We start from the raw sequence: 19,944 nt of genomic DNA on the forward strand, positions 1-19,944 counted from the left end.
GAGGCTCAGCTGAGTAATTTAGCAAGACCAGGCTTTAAAACTAAATAATAATCATCACCATCTTAAGAATCCATCTGTCTCAGGGCAAGCCTGATCTACAGAGTGAGTTTTAGGACAGCCAAGGAAGGCTACAAAGAGAAACCCTGTCTTGAAACTAAACAAAAAAATTTATCTGCCTCTTGAACTTTCTTGAATTATATGAGAAAAGAGCCTAGACAGTCTGTCGTCAAAACCAGAGGGGGAATCTCAGGAGAGCATCCCTGTAGTCAGGGCCCAGCGGGACACACTTTAATCTCCGAGGCAGAAGCAGGCTCATCTGTGAGTGCTAGGCCACCCAGGCTTGGAACTGAAAGACCCGAAAGTAATAATTTGAGGTAAGACCTCCCTGTTGTTGACAGATAAAAGATGATGCCAGAGATAGAACATTATGCCTGAAAGCAGTTTGAAAGATACTGTTTTAATAGGTAAAGTATTGAAGGTCAGAGAAATTAAATCTCTTCAGCTGGGTCAGTATTTCTGGACTAGTGATGATTCTGCAATGACGAGAAGTTCTTTTGGTTATCACAGCTGGGGAAAAGTATACTATAGGCATCTAGCAGGTAGATAGGAACCCTGTAAGATCACCTAGAAAGTCAGTAGTGCCTCCATCAACTTAAAGGACAGTAGTTGTAAGATTGTGGAAACCGTGGGCATTGCTGATATTAAATCAAATGAGGGCTATAGGCTACTCCAGCTGTGAGTAATAAAGAGTGGCAGCTTCAAAGTGAGAGAAGGGTCAGCCAAGGAGGCAGAGCCTGGAGGTATGAGGGACACATTCAAAGTAAATACACTTCTAAAGGATTTGAACCAAAACAAAAAAACAAAAAAAAAAACAAACAAACAAACCATAAAGTGGCCTAGTGAACTTCTGAAGTTGAGCAACAGTGTCCACAACATAAAAACTATAGGAACAGTTATAACATGGAAGTATGCCCTTTATCTGTGTGGCCTTGTACAGCTTCTGAGTCTCTTAGTGCCCACTCTTCACCTAAAATGGAAGTAATGAAAGCCTTAGGACAGTGTCTGCTGGACACTCTTTTTTGTGGCAGGAGACTGGGCGGTGCTGGCTGGACATTAGAATCAGGACTTTGTCAATGTAAACAAGTACTCTACCAGTGTGCTATGTCCCTAGCTCACTGCTGTTTTAAATAAATGCTGTAGGTGGCAGTAGACCTGGTGGCTTCCCTGAAGAATTGGAGTGGTTGAAATGCTATGACATGTAGCATTGGTGTTGGCTTTGGGGAGGGATTTCCTCTTTGGGTCATTTGCTGATATGAGCTTTGTCCCAGATAGAAAAAAGATGGTTGTTTGACTTCAACCTTTATGGTATTAGAATTTATTAATAACCTATATATTTTATATTCTCTATGTAAGTGCTTGACATAATTTAGAAAAGTACATTCCCAATTTTTCCTTAATATTATACACTGGCCTAAACATTTTAACTGCAGAATAGTAAGGTACAGAAGTGACTTTGTACTAATATACTATATCTTTGTCTCAACAAGTAGCTTCTTTCTATGAGTATGGCTGAAGTCTGAAAGTATAGTGTTGACACAGAATCTTCCATGTCAAGGATCTCGGTGCCTCAGACCCATGGCAGAGCAAAGCCTTCCCTACGCCAGTTAAGCCAGCATACACAGAAACCATCAACAGCATCCTCCGCCCCTCACACTGTTTGTAATAGGCACCGAGATTACATACTGTTGTTGTGTCTCCACCAGAGCACATCATGCATCTGATCCCAACCTCTCTGTGTGGATCTGCCATTTCCTCATTCCCAAGCCCTGCGGGTGGCTGACATACGTCCATCCCTGGAAAACTTCCTTGTGCTGTCACTCTAGCGGTGGGACTTAACTTGTGGTACATCTGTTCTTAAGGTCCATTATTGTGTGTGCAGGTTCTTTATTGTGTGTGCATGTTTTCTTTTCAGATCAACAGAAACATTTAAAAAAGAAGATGATCTTGACAGTCTTATTAATGAAATATTTGAGGAGCCTAACTTTGACAAAAAATCTTTTGTAAGTCACATAAATATACAGTAATTCATTATTTAAGATGCTTGGACTAGTCTTAAAAGTTAAGGCACAGTAGCCATCTGGGTATGATCCTTTTGAAGTCTGAGAAATGATTCCACTTTTAAAAAATTGTGGAGGGATAAAATATTAGAAACTGTGTGTGTTTCTGTTAACTCAGTGAGAGTAAGAATTTATAAATCTGTTACTAGAGAAGTCAGCTCACAGATCACATTGGTCACTTGCATGTCTTGGTAGCGTCAAAGACACCTCTCTAAAAGGCCAGTCAGTTCTCAGTATAGGAATGTATTTTTGGCATCTGGAATACAATAATATTCCACAAACTAGTGGATTTGACTACATTGTTAATGTTTTAAATGTTTACCTATTTTAACTTTATAAAAAGTTCAGTGGGAGGAACTCATCATTCACCCATTCTAAACATAAGTTAATACTTTCCTGCATTTTTCCTTTGGACATTTTAAAATTAAGTGATTAATTGGCATACATAGTAGTAGGTTCCTGTGGCTTTTCATATACTGTGTTGGTTAGCCCTTCCTTCCTCTCTCCTGATTTCCTCACCCACTGCCAACCCTGCTTAAGCTTTCCATCCCTGGCATTCACTCCTTCACAAATATACCCTCTATCCTGTTCATCCACACTTGGGCTTATCTCAAGTACAGTAAGGTACATATTTAAATTTGTACCATAAACTATACTTTGTCTTAACAAACTTGGCTTATTTCTAAGGGTTTGAAGTCCTGAATAAATGTAAACTTAGTTTGCCCCCTCCACTCCCATATCTGCTTTTCCAGCTGGAAACCAGTGAGGGTGGGTTTAAATAAAATATTTATCAGATAAAGGAAGCAGTATCTGAGTTAACAGCCACGCCCACATTGTAGGAGCCGCATCTGGTGTGGCCTGGGAGTGCTGCTCCTCACTCCAACTTCCTAAACCCCAGGAACCCACAACAAATGTCACAGCATGCCAGCTTGGAGAGACTGACAGTGGTGGTTGTATATAGGATGAAAGACATGCTTCTCAGATAAAAAGGTTCTCATGTGTGTTATGGGAGGTTTACACATGCAGCAAAAGACTCTCCTCTTTAACTTTTTATTATTACTTAATTTTATTATTTCAAATAAAAAATTAAGAGAAATGACAAATGAAATATGTTTGCCTCTTAAACTTTCTCGACCACTAGGTGAAATGAAGGCATGTCTGTGCGTAGTTTTAAATGCCTTTTCCCTGTCCGGCTTCCTTTTGCTGGCCGTGGTCCTAGTATGTGGTTGGTTTATGATGTTTGATACTTTATACCAGTTAACACTTAATAAATGCTTACTAATGATGGTGATGTTATTAGAACATGTAGGAACTACTGTGTGGTTATGACTAGGTAGCTCAACATTTTCCATGGTCATATATTGCTTGATACCATTACATTTGATCAAAATTAATAATCCTGAAGTTACACAGGAGTTTATTTTTAGTTTAGATGAGTACCACTCATGGCCTTTAAAAATGAGCCTGGGTTTTTTTTTCCCTCCTCAATTAAATTTCTCCAGAATGAAGTTTTAAATAGCAGGCATTTCACATTAAATCACTGAGTCCTGTATTAACTGAAGAGGTGTAAAGTAACTCTTAAGTCGTAGCATGCATAACAGCAGTAGATCAATTTCTTAGGCTGAAAACACTGTAATTTGCTAATTCCTCAGGGAACTCTCATTCCTCCTGCCTTCAATGGGTTTTGATCACTGTTCTGGGTTTCTAGGAAGGATATCACCAAATGTTTTGTTTATATCATTTTAAAATATTGCTATATAAGGCAGAGCATTGCAGTTCTCTAAGCCTTTGTCCTTTATTGTTTTTGTTTGTTTGTTTCTTTGTTTAGCAAAAATTTAAATCTAAATCTTCAAGTAACACATCTGCCAGAGCTCCCATCCAAGGCCTCAGTAAAAGGTGAGCTGAGATTGCTTGGGGAATTATACAGTGTGGCAAATGCCTGAGGAGAGGCTAGTAGATTCTGTTACTGTTTCAACAACAGTGACTCTGAAGAACAAAGCCCTGCTTGGCCTTCAGACAAGAGGCCACAAGCAATATCTGGAGTGTGTTTAGGATCTATGACCATTTTAGTGTAAAGGAAATTAAATTGGAGATTATTGCTATTGTAAATAATTTTCTGCTCTGTTAAAAAAAAAGTGTGAACGGTTTCTCAAAATTAATGTTCTGTTATATGCTTTAGTATTTACTTTATTCCTTACATTATGGCACACATTTTTTGGAGACTCATTTTAACTCCTTGAGTGTTCCTGATGCCGGTTATATTCCTATAGAGAGTGGTCCTGTAATAAATACCTCCTCCCTGAAACAGTTGGCTTGCTAGGAAAGCATATAATTTGATCACAAGAGCATAGACTCATCAAGACCAAACTAACTTCTCATGTTCCTTTTTTGTTGTTGTTGTTGTTGTAATTTTATTTTTCTCCGTCTGCTGAACATGTCTAGTTGCAGTCCAGTGTATCTCAGTGGAAGCGCCATTCCATATGGGATTGGAACAAATACTTCACAGAGGTAGGATGTGAGAAATGTCCTGTACTTTCTTACTGGGATGCCTTGACATCAGTCTGCTTTATAGTGAGCTGGGAGCTGTGTATTGTCTTGCCAGTCTAAAGATGCTTTGTGGACTCATGTAATGGTCTTGGGAAATAACTATGAAAGACTGAGCTGTGCAGGGGCAGATGCCTGTAATCCTAGCACATGGGAGGTTGGGGCTGATAATGGCCACAAATTCAAGACCAGGCCAGTGAGCCACACAGCAAGACCTGTATTTAAAAGGGGAAAGTTGGATATGTATCGTTCATTGTTTCGATGCCCTTTCCTGAGCCCCACTTGGAGGGCCTGGATTACGTGAACTCCACTAGTTTTTTACAGAGCACCAGGAGAGTGTGCTCTCTTCCAGGTTGTGGAAAGAATGGCTTATGTTGATAAATGCAGCAATGTGTCAGAAGCAATGCCTTTGCCTCACTGGTTTGGCCAGAAAATATGAGAAGCTGAGGTCTTCATTGACCAGAGATCTTTAGCATAGTCCCTTGACTTTATATGTTTCTAAAATGGAAACCTGTCGTTTCTTGCCTCGTCTCACGCCCTTCAAGACCCTGTTGTCTTGTTCAGTCTTTAGACAGTCTTAAGAGTCAAGACACCACTCACTGCAGACCCATATCGCTTTACACTGTTGGTTGTGTAATAGTCTGTTCACACCATGCCATATCTAGTGTATTCCAGTCCCACTCTCACAGTTCGGGAGACTGTGTAAGCGACTCTCTGTACTACCTGCCGCTCTTGGTTCTGTTTTTAGCAGAGGCCCACTTACCTACATTATTCCCATCTTTTCCCCAGTTTCTAAATATGTTTTTATTTGTGATCATTTTTAAGAAGCAAAGACTACACTAAGTTAGTGTATATTGAGCACACTTCTGGAGAGTTATTATATTAAATAATAGAAGCTGGCCCAAAAAGGCACTGTTGGGGGATTGGCAGTGCCAGCTTAGGTTCTAGGAGACCAGGACGGCGAAGCCATAGCGCCAAAGTGAAGTTGGGGGGTCTCCTGAACACAAGAATTGAAGACACAAGCTGATCTTAGAGGCAGCTGTAGTCTTGCTGTCTGTCCTCAATTACCTGGGTCAGTCCCATTGGACTCAGTCATTTTCAGAGCTGTGACACCTCTGAGGTGATTTCTCCCGAGTTACCAGGAACTACAGCAGCAGTTTGTGCTGCTATCGTCCACTTGGATCTTCTCTGAACCTCATACACATCCAGCCAAGTCATCCCACTTCAACTCTGCCGTCCTTGCTGAAGAGTTGGTCTTCCCCTTTCCTCTAGCTCCTTCCCCTGAGGCAGGTGCTGTGTGCACAAGAACACTACAATTGCATTTTCCCCGTCTAGAGTGGTGCTCCTTCCTCATGCATACTCCCCATCTTGTGTGCTTTACTCACACACAACAGATTCATTTCCCCATTCCATCTGTCCTAGTCAGGGTTTCTATTCCTGCACAAACATCATGATCAAGAATCAAGTTGGGGAGGAAAGGGTTTATTCAGCTTACACTACTACATTACTGTTTATAACCAAAGGAAGTCAGGACTGGAACCCAAGCAGGTCAGGAAGCAGGAGCTGATGCAGAGGCCATGGAGGGATGTTACTTACTGGCTTACTTCCCCTGGCTTGCTCAACCTGCTTTCTTATAGAACCCAGATCTACCAGCCCAGGGATGGCACCACCCACAATGGGCCCTCCCCACTAGTTGAGAAAATGCCTTACGGCTGGATCTCATAGAGGCATTGAGACATTTCCTCAACTGAGGCTCCTTTCTTGTTGTGATAACTCCAGCTTATGTCAAGGTGACACAAAACTCCAGCCAGTTTTGTGTCATCTTAATTTCGTCTTTGTTTTTTGTCTTTTAAATACTTGGAATGCACACTCAGAGCATGTGCTAGTTGATCAAAACAAAGTGCCGAGTAAGGAAGCAGGTAAAGTAAGTGATCACATGCAGAGCCTGAGGAAGAGCTCTGATGACATCATCCCAGTGCCCCACACCAGCCATCGAGGACTATTCTTCTAAAGCCTTGCTCAGTAGCCTTGCCTATAACACCAAACATACTTTTCATGAATATCATGAAACTTTTCACAGCACCCCAAGAAAAAAAAAAAAAGTCAGCTGGACTGCAGGATGGCTTGGAATTCGGAGATCAATGTAGAAGGGGATTCCAGATGAGTCATTAGAGCTATAGTAATCACAGACTAAAGAAAGAGAAAGGTAGCCATCATGTGAATGGCTCTAAGGGAAAGATGTTACATTTTATATTTAGAATATAGAATTGAAGAGTAATATAATATCTGAAGAGTAAATGGTACATAAGAAAATTAATAACGACTTCCAGAAAGGCAGCACAGTGACTAAATGGATGAAAATGCATTTCAGCCAAGCCAGACCCCACGTGATCAAAGGAGAGAATCAGTCCCTGGAGCTTCTCTGACATCTACACACACTCAGATAAACTTTAAAAAGATGAGTGAATAAAAGGAATTATTTCCAGATATCCTGGCCTATTAGCTCATGCCTGTAACCCCAGCACTTGAGAGTATGAGGCAGGAGGCTTGCCACAAGTTTGAGGGTAACCTGGACTATATAGTAAGACCAGGCCAGTCATAATTACACAGTAAAATCCTGTTTTCTCCACCTAGCCTCAGACCAAAATAAATAAACAATAAACCTTAGGTGATATGCCCAGGGTCAGTGGGTACATTGTTACAAACAAGGGTTCAAGTTGGTAACTTGATTTCCTAACCCTTTATGTTTTCCTGTGTGCCAGCTTCCATCAGTGAACAGGAAGACTTGGCTTCTGTCACTGCTGTAGCTGCTGCTTTGATGTTTGTTTTGATGTGACGTCTCCTGTGGCCCAGGCTATCCTAAACTCCATATCTAGGAAAGGGTGACTTTGAACTCTTGATGCTCCTACCTCTCAAGTACTGAGATTACAGGCATGTGACACCATACCTAGCCAGCCACTATTATTTTGAAACGATCCAAGTATCAAGATTTTCTAACTTACTATGTAGACCTAATAGGATTTAACTAAGAACTACAGAGTCTGAGTGATTATATAGAAGTGTTGTTTTGGGCATTCCCACCATAAAATGGTCAGTTCTGTTTATCAATTGAATAAATATATAAGCATCCTCCTTAGTATAGTCCCTCCATATTTTATAGAGAAAATCTTAGTTTATTCTTCACTGGAATCATGATATTATTTTATGCTAACACATATTTGACTTACAATAGCTCAGATGTGACTAACTTATTCAGTAATCACAATGTTTCAGTTTTTAAATTTGATCATCCTTTCCCAGATTAGCATTACGTGTTGGATGCTGAGTAGAGACAGTGAGCCACCCAGTCACAAGGCTAGCAAGCAGTACTCTTGCATTGTTTAGTAGGTTAGATATATTACACAAATTTAACTTAAGGGGTTTGTTGGAACATGACCTTATCATAAGGTGAGGAGTCAGGTATGTAAATGCAATAGTCCTGAGAAGAATATTCAGAGGTCTTAATTACTAATTTTTATGTTCTGAGCAGGGAAGTCAGCTGAGGCATGCTCATTTGTCCAGTGCATTTGACTCTGGATTAGGCTCCACTGCAGGGGTGATGAGAACTGTTTAGAGTGTAAAGATTAAAGTCTTTTGCCCAGTTGGTGGAAAGGAGATGGAATAGTGGTAGAAACTTGGTCTCATTAATAAGTGGGGTAGATCAAACTGAGGCACCCTCTTCAAGTCTATCCAGTTGACTGTTAACATTTGTAAATCACTTGCAAGGCTGGATTATCCCATCACCAGCATTAGTTATGACCTAGCAGAGTGGATCATAGCAGCAGAGTTATTTCTTAACTGCACATTGGTTTTAGTTTTCTCATAGGACGCTGTTTGTAAGCAATTATAGTAGTGTGAATAGATTTGATAAATACTAAATTTTAAATTAAATTTAAAACTACATCTAGCATAAATGGTTGAAATTTTACATACAAAATGTCATGAGAATCTAAATTATGGTTCCCATGATATCAATAATTCAGCCAAATTGCACATATGTATTAAGGTATTAAAGTTCTCGTAACAAACTACATCTACATAAGAACACAAGTTATGGAAGCCTGGGGAAGCATCATCTGTATCTCCTGACTTACATTCCCAACCTGATTCAAGCTCATGAATGTGACAGTGTTGACATTCCCCAGGAACTGACAACTTCAGCAGTCACTAACCTTAAAAGAAGATGCTTATGAAACATTGTAAATGTTTAGTTATTATCGGGGTTGATACTTTTAGAATTACTAAGCATTCATTCTCAAGGAGACCTTCAGACCAAAGTTTCCCAATATTATCCCAGTTTTGAAGTTAGATGTCTGAAGTCTGAGATGGTCTCATGTAGTCCAGGCTGGCCAAGAATTCAGGATGTAGCCAATGATGACCCTTCTGCCTCCATCTTGAAAGTACTGGGGTTAGAAGCACATGCCACCTTGCCTAGCCTATATTTGAATTTTGAAAGGAAAAAATTTACTGATGGGCTTGTTTTATTTTATTTGTTGCAGAAATATTACTGGAAAGTGTATTAGTAAAATATATTGAAACAACACTATCAAAAAGAGCAAAAGCAAAATTGGAAAATATCTAAAGAAAAATATTGAGTCTGAAGGAAATTACTTGACTAAAGCACTTTGTGTTGGGAGCCAATGTCTGTACCGCCTCCCTAGTCCCGCGGGGCTTGTCTTGTTCATTCACTTTGTTGTCCTTGTAAGTACTTCCTGTGTAGGGTAAAGCAGTTGACTGTTGGGTTTTCTACCCTGTACTGTGTGTGCTCATGCTTGTATGGCCTCTCTCCCTCTCCTCTCCCTGTGTGTATGTCTTAACTCATCCACTTTTTGTTTTTATTAAATGTATCTGTTGAATATGTTTATTAAATATTTCAAATAATAGAGGTTTCTGTTTCTATTGCTGCAGCAACAATTCATACTTCTTTTAAACTCGCTTTTCTTACAGTCACCATGTTCACACACAAACCTCTACTTCATCCCTTCAGGAGACCTGCTTGTCGCTTCATCTCCTTAGACGGGCACTGGGTCCTCACTCTCCAGCATACCACAATCTTCATTGCATCCTTGCCGCCACATGTCTTTTCCTCCTCAAATAACCCAGAGTTGTTCTTAAAGAAACTGCTCGGTGAGACCAGTACTGCCCTCTTCGGAATTCCAGCCCCTCTCCTCCCAGCACTCCTAATCTCCTTACCCTAATTTATATTCCATTCAAAGCACCTTTCGTCTGCTAATATACCAATAGATAATGTATTTACGGTGACTACTGGTTAGTTACTGTGTCACTGGGAACCTAAGAATATCACGAGCACAGAGGTTCTCGCAGGTTTTCTGTAACAGGCAGATGAAAGCACTGATGGCAGATGTTTTGTAACGGCAACTGTTGGTTCCAGCATTGAAGCAGTTTGTGGAAGAGAGCTTGGTCTCGGTGTAGCATTTCACATCCTTGATCTGCCAACCCACGCTTCACTGTATGTCCACATATTACTCATTTTCATATGTATATATACAGGTAATACGCAAGACCACTATAAGATAGACATGAAAATTAACCTGAAAGCTTTTTTGGTTTTGGTTTTTAATGGTTTTTTTTTGGGGGGGTGGGGGGGCTTTGCTTCTTTTGAGACAGACAGAGTCTTACTGTGTAGCCCTGGCTGGCTTAGAACTCACTATAAAGATCAGGCTGGCTTTGAAATCACAGTGCTAAGTTATTTCCCAAGTGCTGGGATTAAAGGAATGTACCACCACATCTAACCAGAAAGCTTGAACATATATAGTCCTTTAGTACAAACAATTACAGTTAATTAATCTGTATCTTTCTTGCTTATTCAGTTATCTGGAACATGTTGCTATAGTTTCATATTTAAACAGCAATCATCTCTAATGCATATTTCTTTCTCTGAGCAGAGCATGTGACCGGCTGCGTTGCATAGCCTGTGACTTCCGGATAGTGAGCTACAATGACTGTGTGTGGGACAAGTCATGTGATTATCTGTTCTTCAGGTATGTTTGTGAAGAGTTTCACCCTATGAAAAATGTACCAAGGGCTTTTCATTCCTTGGGTGTTTGTTTGTTTGTTTTGTTTGATGGTCTACTTGTCTAGTCACATGGTCTCTGACTCTCACCCTCCTCCTCATCTCTTTGGTACGGATGTGTTTGGGAGTGAGAATACAGCAGTAGCCTCACTGGTTTTTGTGCCCATGACCTCCTGTTGAGACCATTCTTTACGTGCTCACTATCACAGTACAGCTCTGAGGATGGTATTATCCTGCCCAGGCTGCTTCTGCATACAGATGTTGTCAAGACCCTCCGTTGTCCAGCTAACTTCTCTTCAACCCTGTCTTCCCACAATGGGCTCCACCTCCACTTTAGCTGCATCCGTCAGACTTTGAAGGTTCCATCTCCTGACACAGCTGACCCCGTTTCTCTCCCCAGACCCTACCTGTCCTTCCAGTGTGCTTCATCATGTATCTTGCTTTCTTCATTCATCACTCTGTTGGAAACTCGCTTGTACACTCGTGTGTATACAATACAAAATAAGCAAACACATGGAAAGACATCATTCCAGAAGTTTCACAGTCCTGCACTAAAAGCAGTCTACTGTGCTGCCAGATTCCCAGGGTCAACCTACTCTCAGCTTCAACCGACTTTACTCTCACGGTTGGGAAATTAAATTTCAGACCCCTTTGGGGGTTTTTGTTGTTGTTAGTTTGGTTTGGGTTTTGGAGCTTTGTTTGGGTTCGTGCTTTACTATTCACTATCTCCTGGTTAATCTAACAAAGTGACAAAGCAATTCTCATAAGTCACCAACATGGACATGAATTTTTATAAGACTAGCTAGTAAGGTGTGTATCAAAACAGTAGCAAGCATGGGCACAGAGTAAGTTTGTAAGTCACTGACTTGGTCCATGAGAAACACAGTGTCTCAGTCTTCCAGAATGGCAGATGTGGTGGTGCACTCTGGAAACTGAGGCAGGAGGACAGTGAGTTCAATACCACACCTTATCATAAGGGAAAAGAGACACCAGTTCGTTCACTGTAGATGTTTGTCAGTCTTATTTTAGAATATACTTTACCAAAAAATAGTAATTACTAGAATTATTACACCGTTAAAACTAAATTCATGTTTATTACATAAATCAGTGAAAAATACAAGCTGCACCCTCAAGATACATAAGAATGTGTTTAAAAGGGCTGGAGAGACGGCTCAGTGGTTAAGAGCACTGACTGCTCTTCCAGGGGTCCTGACTTCAAATCCCAGCAACCACATGGTGGCTCCCAACCATCTGTAATGAGATCTGATGCCCTCTTCTGGTGTGTGAAGACAGTAACAGTGTATTCACATATATGAAATAAATAAATCTTTTTAAAAAGGAGTATGTTTAAAAGACAAGAGAATAACAACTAAAGAATATAGTTATCTCAACCAAGATGCAAGTTACTGATGCATCTATTTCACGTAAGTGCTTAGCATTTCTTCATCCAGTTGACATTCTTCAGCACCTCATTGGCCACTCTTAGAAACTGGGCTCATAAGGTGAAGAGGATCCAGTTCCTGCTCTAAGAAGCACAGTTCTGAGAGGGAGGCCACCTGGATAATCACACTGGATGTGGCAGTAGAGCTACAGGAAAGGGAAGATGGAGACACGTCACCTCCAGCACTCAGAGATTGAAATTGAATCAGAACTTCATGCATACTAGCCAAGAACTACAGGAACGGGATTATGTCACTGGCACTCAGAAGGTGTTTTTAAAGACACTGAGAGATGTAAAGTCAGATGGTGGCGTGGAGAGTCAGGAGTAGTTTGAACAAGAACAAGAGCTGACGAGCTGAAGTAGTACAGAGAAGTCACCTGGGCATGGTGATGTACTGTTAATCCCAGCACTCAGGAGGTAGAGGCAGGTGATCGTTCAAGTTCGAGGACAGCCTAGTCTAACACAGCGATTTCCAGGATTTTCAGGACTACACAGAGAAACCCTGTCTTCGGGGGAAAAAAACTTTAAAAGGGACTTAGAAAAACAGTAGTAAGGAGCTTATTCCTTTCAGTGGCAGCTCCTAGTTGAATGCTTTTAATCTAGAGGGGCCTACTCAGATTTTAATTCTAGCAGTATAGCTCTGGGTGGCCTGGAACTTAGTTAGCAGACCAAGCTGTCCTTGAATTGTAATTCTGGCCATGGAATTCGAGAGGCAGTTAGCATCTTAGGATGTCTTTCATATTAGGCTTCTTGGTTCATACAGATGGACTGTGCTAGTGCCCTTTTAAAGGAAGAAGCTAGACATTAGGTTCCAGGTCTTATTGAAACTCTCTGGAGCTCCAGGTGGGTTCACAGTTGAAGCCATGAGATTGGATGTTATTACCCAAGAGGGCAGCTTGGAAGAAGCCAACGCAGTAGCAGTTGTTTTGTTAAGATGGTTTAGGTTTATATGGTAAAGGAAGGGTGGATATGTCAGGGCTGTTTGTGCAGAAGGGTCCTGAATACTGATGGCAAGGAGTGTATGTAGGAAGAGATGCTTCTTAATGACAGTCTTCTAGAAGTGACAGTTCTGAGGAACTACTGATGTCCCTGTCAGAGATGAGAGGCATGAGAACAGAATGGGAGGTGAGGACGCTCACTCCTGCCTCACACACTCACCTGTGCCACAGAGGCCTACACCAGTGGTGGGAAGGCAGTGGGCTTCCGATGCACTAGCTGCACATGCCTCTCGTACTGAACACTGCCACCTCCTCTGTGTCAGAGAGGGCAGGCAGTAGGACACTCGGTAGGGTTGTGAGTGCTCACTAGGAAAATGGAGATGCCTCATCTACTGCTCCCACTTTTAGAATTAGGATGTGGTCTGCTGAAATTAGGAGTCGCAGAGAATAGTTGAAACACTGGTTCCCCGAGGGAAAGCAGGGTGGTTAGGGAGTAGAAGGGTTTGCATCCATCACGTGTTCCACCGAGCAGAGCAAGCACCTGCTGTGGCTCATGTGCACTTCTCTGCTGATGCTCTTCGGTTGCTTCACTGTGTTGTTGACAAGGCAGGGATAAGCATGTGGTAGCGCTCACATGCTGCCGACCTCTGTAGCTTAATAAAATGCTTGGATTTGTCTGTTAAAGTGAATGTTCTCCTTAAAGGAAGATGATGGCATCATTTCTTTTCTAAGCTTTTAAAATAAGTGCTCCTTAAAAAATTACTTGGAAGATATTATTGATTCATCTGGTATCTATGATTTTTATTTCTAAACTCTCTTAATCAGTCAAAGAGCAAGTGCTAAGTTTAGCAAAATTTTGAATTTAGCAGAGTGAATAAAGGGAGTATTACCTCCTTTCGTTAACAGCGTTTTTCTGGGCTCACTTTTTATTCCAATAAGACCAGACTGTTGTGTTCTTTCCCTGGTTCTCCATAACCCTAGCTAGGCCCTTGCTGGCCAGGTGCTGCTTTCCTGAACTCAGACAGTTGCCCAGGTTCTCGGGTTCTCACCACCCAAACTGCCTGAGTTCGCACACTACATTCATGACTGTGATACACACTGACCACCAGGGGGCACTGTGGAAACTGCCTTCTGAAGATGCCAGTAAGGAAAGGTATCAGCCACCACACCTCTTTAGCATATACATTGCATTTCACCATTTCTCTTCGGTTTGATTTGGTTTTTTTTCCCCAACATTTTACTTTTAGTTTGTCCAGTTTTATTTTCCAAAGATATGTCCATAAACTCATTGCATGAGTTATAAAGATTATAATTGATTTTCTTTTAGTAACTAAACTCACCGTAATGTCTGTATCCCAATGGTTATCATTTTAATGATTCTTTCTCGATCCTACAGTTGTTTTTTTTTTTTTACATCACGTACACTTTAGGATAGCTGCTTTGTTGCTGATAGACTAAATAAGCGGATCATTCATACAAATGAAAGTCTGAGTTCAGCTTAGAGAACTAACAACTCGTCTTCCCAGTACGAGAGGCATGTGCAGCTAGTGCATGGGAAGCCCACTGCCTTCCCGCCACTGGTGTAGGCCTCTGTGGCACAGGTGAGTGTGTGAGGCAGGAGTGAGCCTCCTCACCTCCCTTCCTGTTCTCATGCCTCTCATCTCTGACAGGGACATTGGTAGTTCCTCAGAACTGTCACTTCTAGAAGACTGTCATTAAAATGTCAAAGAAACACTGTCAGAAACAGACACCTAAGAATGTCTCCTGCTGCTGGTATAAACAGACCCAGGTTCTTGAGTTGAGTTGAAGAGGCTGCAGGAAAGTAAACAGAACTTTTTTTTCTTTTTCGTTAATAAACACTAAACACGGACGCTATGCTTAAGCTTGTCTGTTTCACCACAGAAACAACATGCCAGAATTCCACAAACTCAAAGCGAAGTTGATGGAGAAGAAAGGCGCTCGGGCCTACGCCTGCCAGTGTAGCTGGAGGAGTGTTGAAGAACTCACTGACCTGCAGACGGATCATCGGCTTCGCTGGGTTTGTGGCAAACACTGAGAGTGCAGACCGTTCACATCCCAGGAGCTGCACCGCTGAGAACAAGTTCCACGAACCAAACCTGGGTACCATACACAGCAGTACTGTGTCCTTTGGGAAGAGGCAACCAAGTCTGTGCAACCAAATGGACTGGGAAAGACATGTCCTGTGACACCTTGGTATTCCTCTTTTTGGCATGGACATCTCACTTAATATGTCAGATATCTGCGTCCACCAGCCTGTCTCCTTTTAGGGATTGAAATTGTGACATTTCGTGCAAATTAACAGCTTTACCATAGCAACTGCCATGCTGACTGCTAATGCACTCCAAACGTTCCTCATGCATCATTGTCATTTAAGATTCCCACGGGCAGTGTAGACAGGTCATTGTATATGAGCGGTATGGGTCTTCCTGTTCTGACCCATCATTATCAGAGACCATAACTTGAACATGACAAAAAAGCAGATGGCCATTGGTTAACTGGGGGGTTGTCAAGAGTACAGGAACATTGGAACCCTGCCTTAATATCTCCTCGTGCCTCATCAACTCATTCAGTATTATGCCTAATAGTAATAATGAAGTTACCAGATTTAGCCTCTCTCCTTACTTTGCTCATTGAAATATCAAAAGTTGTTTAGTTTTCTACTAGCAAACACCTGTTATATATAAAAAATTTTTGATTCAACTGTAGTTACTAAAATTATATAAATAAGTCATTGTTGGACTTCTCAAGTATACTCATCACTCTAAACGAGCAGCAGTAAGGCGGTTTTCAGACAGCCTGTGGACTTTCTAATCGTACCAGGTTGATCCATTCTTCACTGAAGCACAGAGAACCAGTGTGTGGCCACTGGGCCCCCGTGATGTCACTGAGATGGGAGGAACTGTATCGTAGTAACATACATTACTCTGTGTGTGTCCCAGCCCCATAGACATTCCAGGGCTTTTCTAGTCTGCCAAAATTCTATTCTGTGTGCCTACCTCCTGAGTGTGTATCACTTAAATGTGTGAGACAGGCGCCCTGAAAGGATGTACATCTTAGCACAGACATGATCTGCTTGGTTTTCTGTGAACTCCATTCTTGCCACCAAGCAAAACCTCTGATCGCTGAAAGCTTCTTCCTAGGCGAGGGCTCTAGCTCAGCAACAGAGTGTTTGCACTGCATGCACAGGGCCCTAAGTTTATCCCCAGTAGCAAAAGAAGGAAGGAAGGAAGAGAGAGGCACGCTTGTCCCGACCATGGCACATTTGTGTACTTAAAAAAACTTTAGTTGCAGCAAAAGAGATCTCAAAGTGGCTGATGCTCGAATTTTTGTATTAAGATACATTTACAAATTTTATCTTTCCATAAACCTATTTACTCCTCAAAATTATGTCTCTGTGTAATTATGTAAGAAACTTGGACATTTTTTATTGACAATGTGTATTCTCAAAAAATAACAGCAGTAGCATGCACATACATACTCAGAAACTCATGAAGGTTGAGTGCAGCACTGCACACCCGTAATCCCAGCACCAGAGAGACTGAGGAAGAGGATTGTGAGTTCAAGGCCAGCCTGAGCTACAAAGTAAGACCCTGTCTCAGAGAGTGACAGACAAACGGGAGAGAGACAGCCTGTAGAACTTAGGAAGTTAGCCTAGCCATAAAGGGGTTTCCTTTTGTTCCAGTATGCACATCTACTGAACCAGCAATCTGAAAATATTTTTTAGAGCTAGGCATGGTGTCTCAAGCATTTACTCTCAATTCTCAGATGCAGAGGCAAGTGAGTCTTTGATTTTGAGGCCAGTCTGATGTACAGTGCTGGGGGAAGAGTAGAAAGTTAGGGTGTTTTTAGTCTGTTTTGCCTCTAGAGGAACAATGGAAATGAACACATCACCCATTCTGTAGAGTCATAGTTTCGATTCTCCAGTGCCAAAGATGTCATCTGATGTCTATACAGCACTGTTTCCTGAACACAACATCCCCTACACACACACACACACACACACACACACACACACGCACGCACCTGCTCTCTCACACACATTTCCTCAGAATAAATGCGGGGTTATTTTTATTTTTAGATCTAATTTCTCTGAAGAACATCCTTGATGGAGGCGGTAAAAATGATTAGCTTTGTTAATCTCAGTCCTAAAAAACACATTTTAACACAACCTTTTCCTTACAAGAATTATTTTATGTGCTTGGGTGCTTTGCCTGCTTGTCTGCTCCTTTCGGGTGTGATTTCTTTTTGCTGTAGAGATTCCAGGAGTGCCCTTAGGATGCTAGTATGTTTCTTTCCCTAGGCACTCGGTGCCCTGCAGTACCACTCTGAGCCACCTTCCTTGGATATGTTTTCACTTTCACTCAACTCCAGAAAGTCTTTTCTTTCCTAATTTCTATCTTGACCTGTTTTTTTATTCAGGTAGTGAGTTCCGTTTCTATGACTTTGGAAACTTTGTATTAGGTTAAGCAGATTTTCTTCCATGATGGTGTTGAAAATCCTTTTACCTATGTTTCTTCTCCTCCTTTTATTCCTATTATTCTTAGATTTGGTCATTTCATGGTGTCCCAGATGTTTTTAGATTTAGCATTTTCTTTGATCAAAGTATCCTTTTCTCTCTTGTCTTCAGTGACTGAGCTTCTCTCGTGTATTCTGTTGGTGAGGCTTACCTCTGAAGGTCCTGCATGAGCTACATTCTTTTCCAGATTTCCTTCAGTTTGGGTTTTCTTTTCTCATTCTATTTCTACTTTCAGGTGTTAAACTGTTTCATTCATTCCCTTCCACTGTTTGTGTTTTCATAGATTTCCTTAAGGGATTTATTCATTTCTTTTTTTAAGGACCTCTATTATATCCATAAAAGTCTTTTCTTGTACTTTGGCTATAGTGCAATATTCGGGGCCTGCTGTATGTAGTAGAGCTGCTGGACTCTAATGGAGGAATATTGTCCTAGCTGCTATTGTGTTTTTCACTAGCACCTAGGCATCTGTGTTTAAGAAGATTGTAATTCTAGGTGCTGATTTCTGGTCTTGTCTTTGTTGGGTAGGTGGGTTTTTTTCCTTAGTTTTAGTTGCTCTCTCTGGTTCTTAGGAAAGTGTGGTGGTTGTGTGTTGTCTGGTAGAAAATGGTTCTGGGATTGAGATAGGTGTGGACACTGTTTCCCTGGTCAGAATCATATTATTATATGTCTTAATTGACATACAAAGGTAATAGAAGTTCTGGAGAAATTAATAACACTTGGGATGATCAGGAACATTGGAGATCACTCAAATGAATGTTTTAGGTGAGATCCTGCTTCTGAAAATGTCAATAACTTAACCAACCAGACTTGGAAGTTGTCGCAACTGCTTAACCTGTATAATCCATCTGCTGTGGAATTCTGTGTTCTTCACAACATCCAAAAATCCTTGAAAGCCGGTCCCAGTTCATATTTGTATTGAGGTTAAATAACCTTCAGAAACAGAAAAACAATAGGGAATATTTATCATTCAGAACTTTAGTCTCTGTACTACAAGACACATTAGAATAAGATCATAATATCAATTGTATAAGCCAATCCTGAGTGCTGTGCAGTAAAGAACAACTTTGGTGGGCTTGATGCTTCCATTCAAATTGTATGGCTCACAATTTGGCTTCCATCGCATTCTCAGCACATTTTACTGAGAAGAGCCACTGGAATAAATAGTCCACAGTCATTCCACTGTGCTCTCCTTCCATCTGTTGCCTGGGATCTAAGCTATTCAACCAGTCTTCTAAACCCACTGATGGACAAACAGTGAAAAGAAGCCAACTGGAAACCCACATAGAGTTTTAATTTTGTAAATAAATATTCACCAAGAAGAATAATGCATGAGAAATCTATGGGAGGGGATGAGAAAGAATCAGCAGAGGATGTGATCCTGTCTTCGTCAGGGTTTCTATTTCTGCACAAAACATCCTGGCCAAGAAGCAAGTTGGGGAGGAAAGGGTTTATTCAGCTTACACTTCCATATTGCTGTTTATCACCAAAGGAAGTCAGGACTGGAACCCAAGCAGGTCAGGAAGTGTAAGCTGATGCAGACGCCATGGAGGGATGTTACTTACTAACTTGCTTCCCCTGGCTTGCTCAGCCTGCTTTCTTATAGAACCCAGGTCTACCAGCCCAGGGATGGCACCACCCACAATGGGCGGGACCAGGGATGGCTCCACCCACAATGGGCGGGGCCCTCCCATCCTTGATCATTAGTTGAGAAAAATGCCTTCCAGCTGGATCTCATGGAGGCATTTCCTCAACTGAGGCTCCTTTCTCTGTGATAACTCCAGCTTGTGTCAAGTTGACACAAAACCAGCTAGTACAGACCCATTGATAAAACAGAAGGCAACATGATCCCAAACTCCAATCTAAAGATAAAAGAGATATATGGGAAAATGAAAAAAAGATCATACAGAAGAAAATCTTCATGTAGCCTCGGTTTTCAGGAAATACAAGGAAAATTTACAGGTCTCAGAATTAGGGGAATTTTAGAGCAAGTCTCTCTGCCTTGCTATCTTTGTTTCTCTGTGTCTCTATGCTGTTTCTGTCTCCACCCCCTCCCCCCTCTCTCTCCTTCCCTCTCCCCCTCCCTCCCTCCCTCCCTCCCTCCCTCCCTCTCTCTCTCTCTCTCTCTCTCTCTCTCACACACACACACACACACACACCCCTGTGTTTGACTACTCTGTCTCTAGAGGTGACTTAGGAAGTCCAGGTTCCATGAAGGTTTTATTACTTTTTCTACTTACCATGATCTCCTGCCCAATTTCACTCTATAATTACTTTTATTGAAATTATCATGTGTA

General features: G+C 41.4%; 1 protein-coding gene across 1 annotated transcript in view; it reads left to right on the plus strand.

Moving 5' to 3' along the window:
* CFAP418 (cilia and flagella associated protein 418) overlaps positions 1-16,421 on the plus strand; it is a gene marked incomplete at its 5' end in the record, with an annotated part of 17,687 nt that extends 1,266 nt beyond the window's left edge. Inside the window, 5 exons of the mRNA XM_080938651.1 lie at positions 1,973-2,060; positions 3,946-4,013; positions 4,560-4,625; positions 10,607-10,702; positions 15,016-16,421. Of these exons, the coding sequence (XP_080794777.1) occupies positions 1,973-2,060; positions 3,946-4,013; positions 4,560-4,625; positions 10,607-10,702; positions 15,016-15,169 (472 nt within the window). The 3' untranslated portion in view covers positions 15,170-16,421. The remainder of the gene's footprint in view (positions 1-1,972; positions 2,061-3,945; positions 4,014-4,559; positions 4,626-10,606; positions 10,703-15,015) is intronic.
* Positions 16,422-19,944: the final 3,523 nt, after the last annotated feature.

Source organism: Micromys minutus (genome assembly GCF_963924665.1).
Source record: "Micromys minutus genome assembly, chromosome: 26".
NCBI lineage: Eukaryota > Metazoa > Chordata > Mammalia > Rodentia > Muridae > Micromys > Micromys minutus.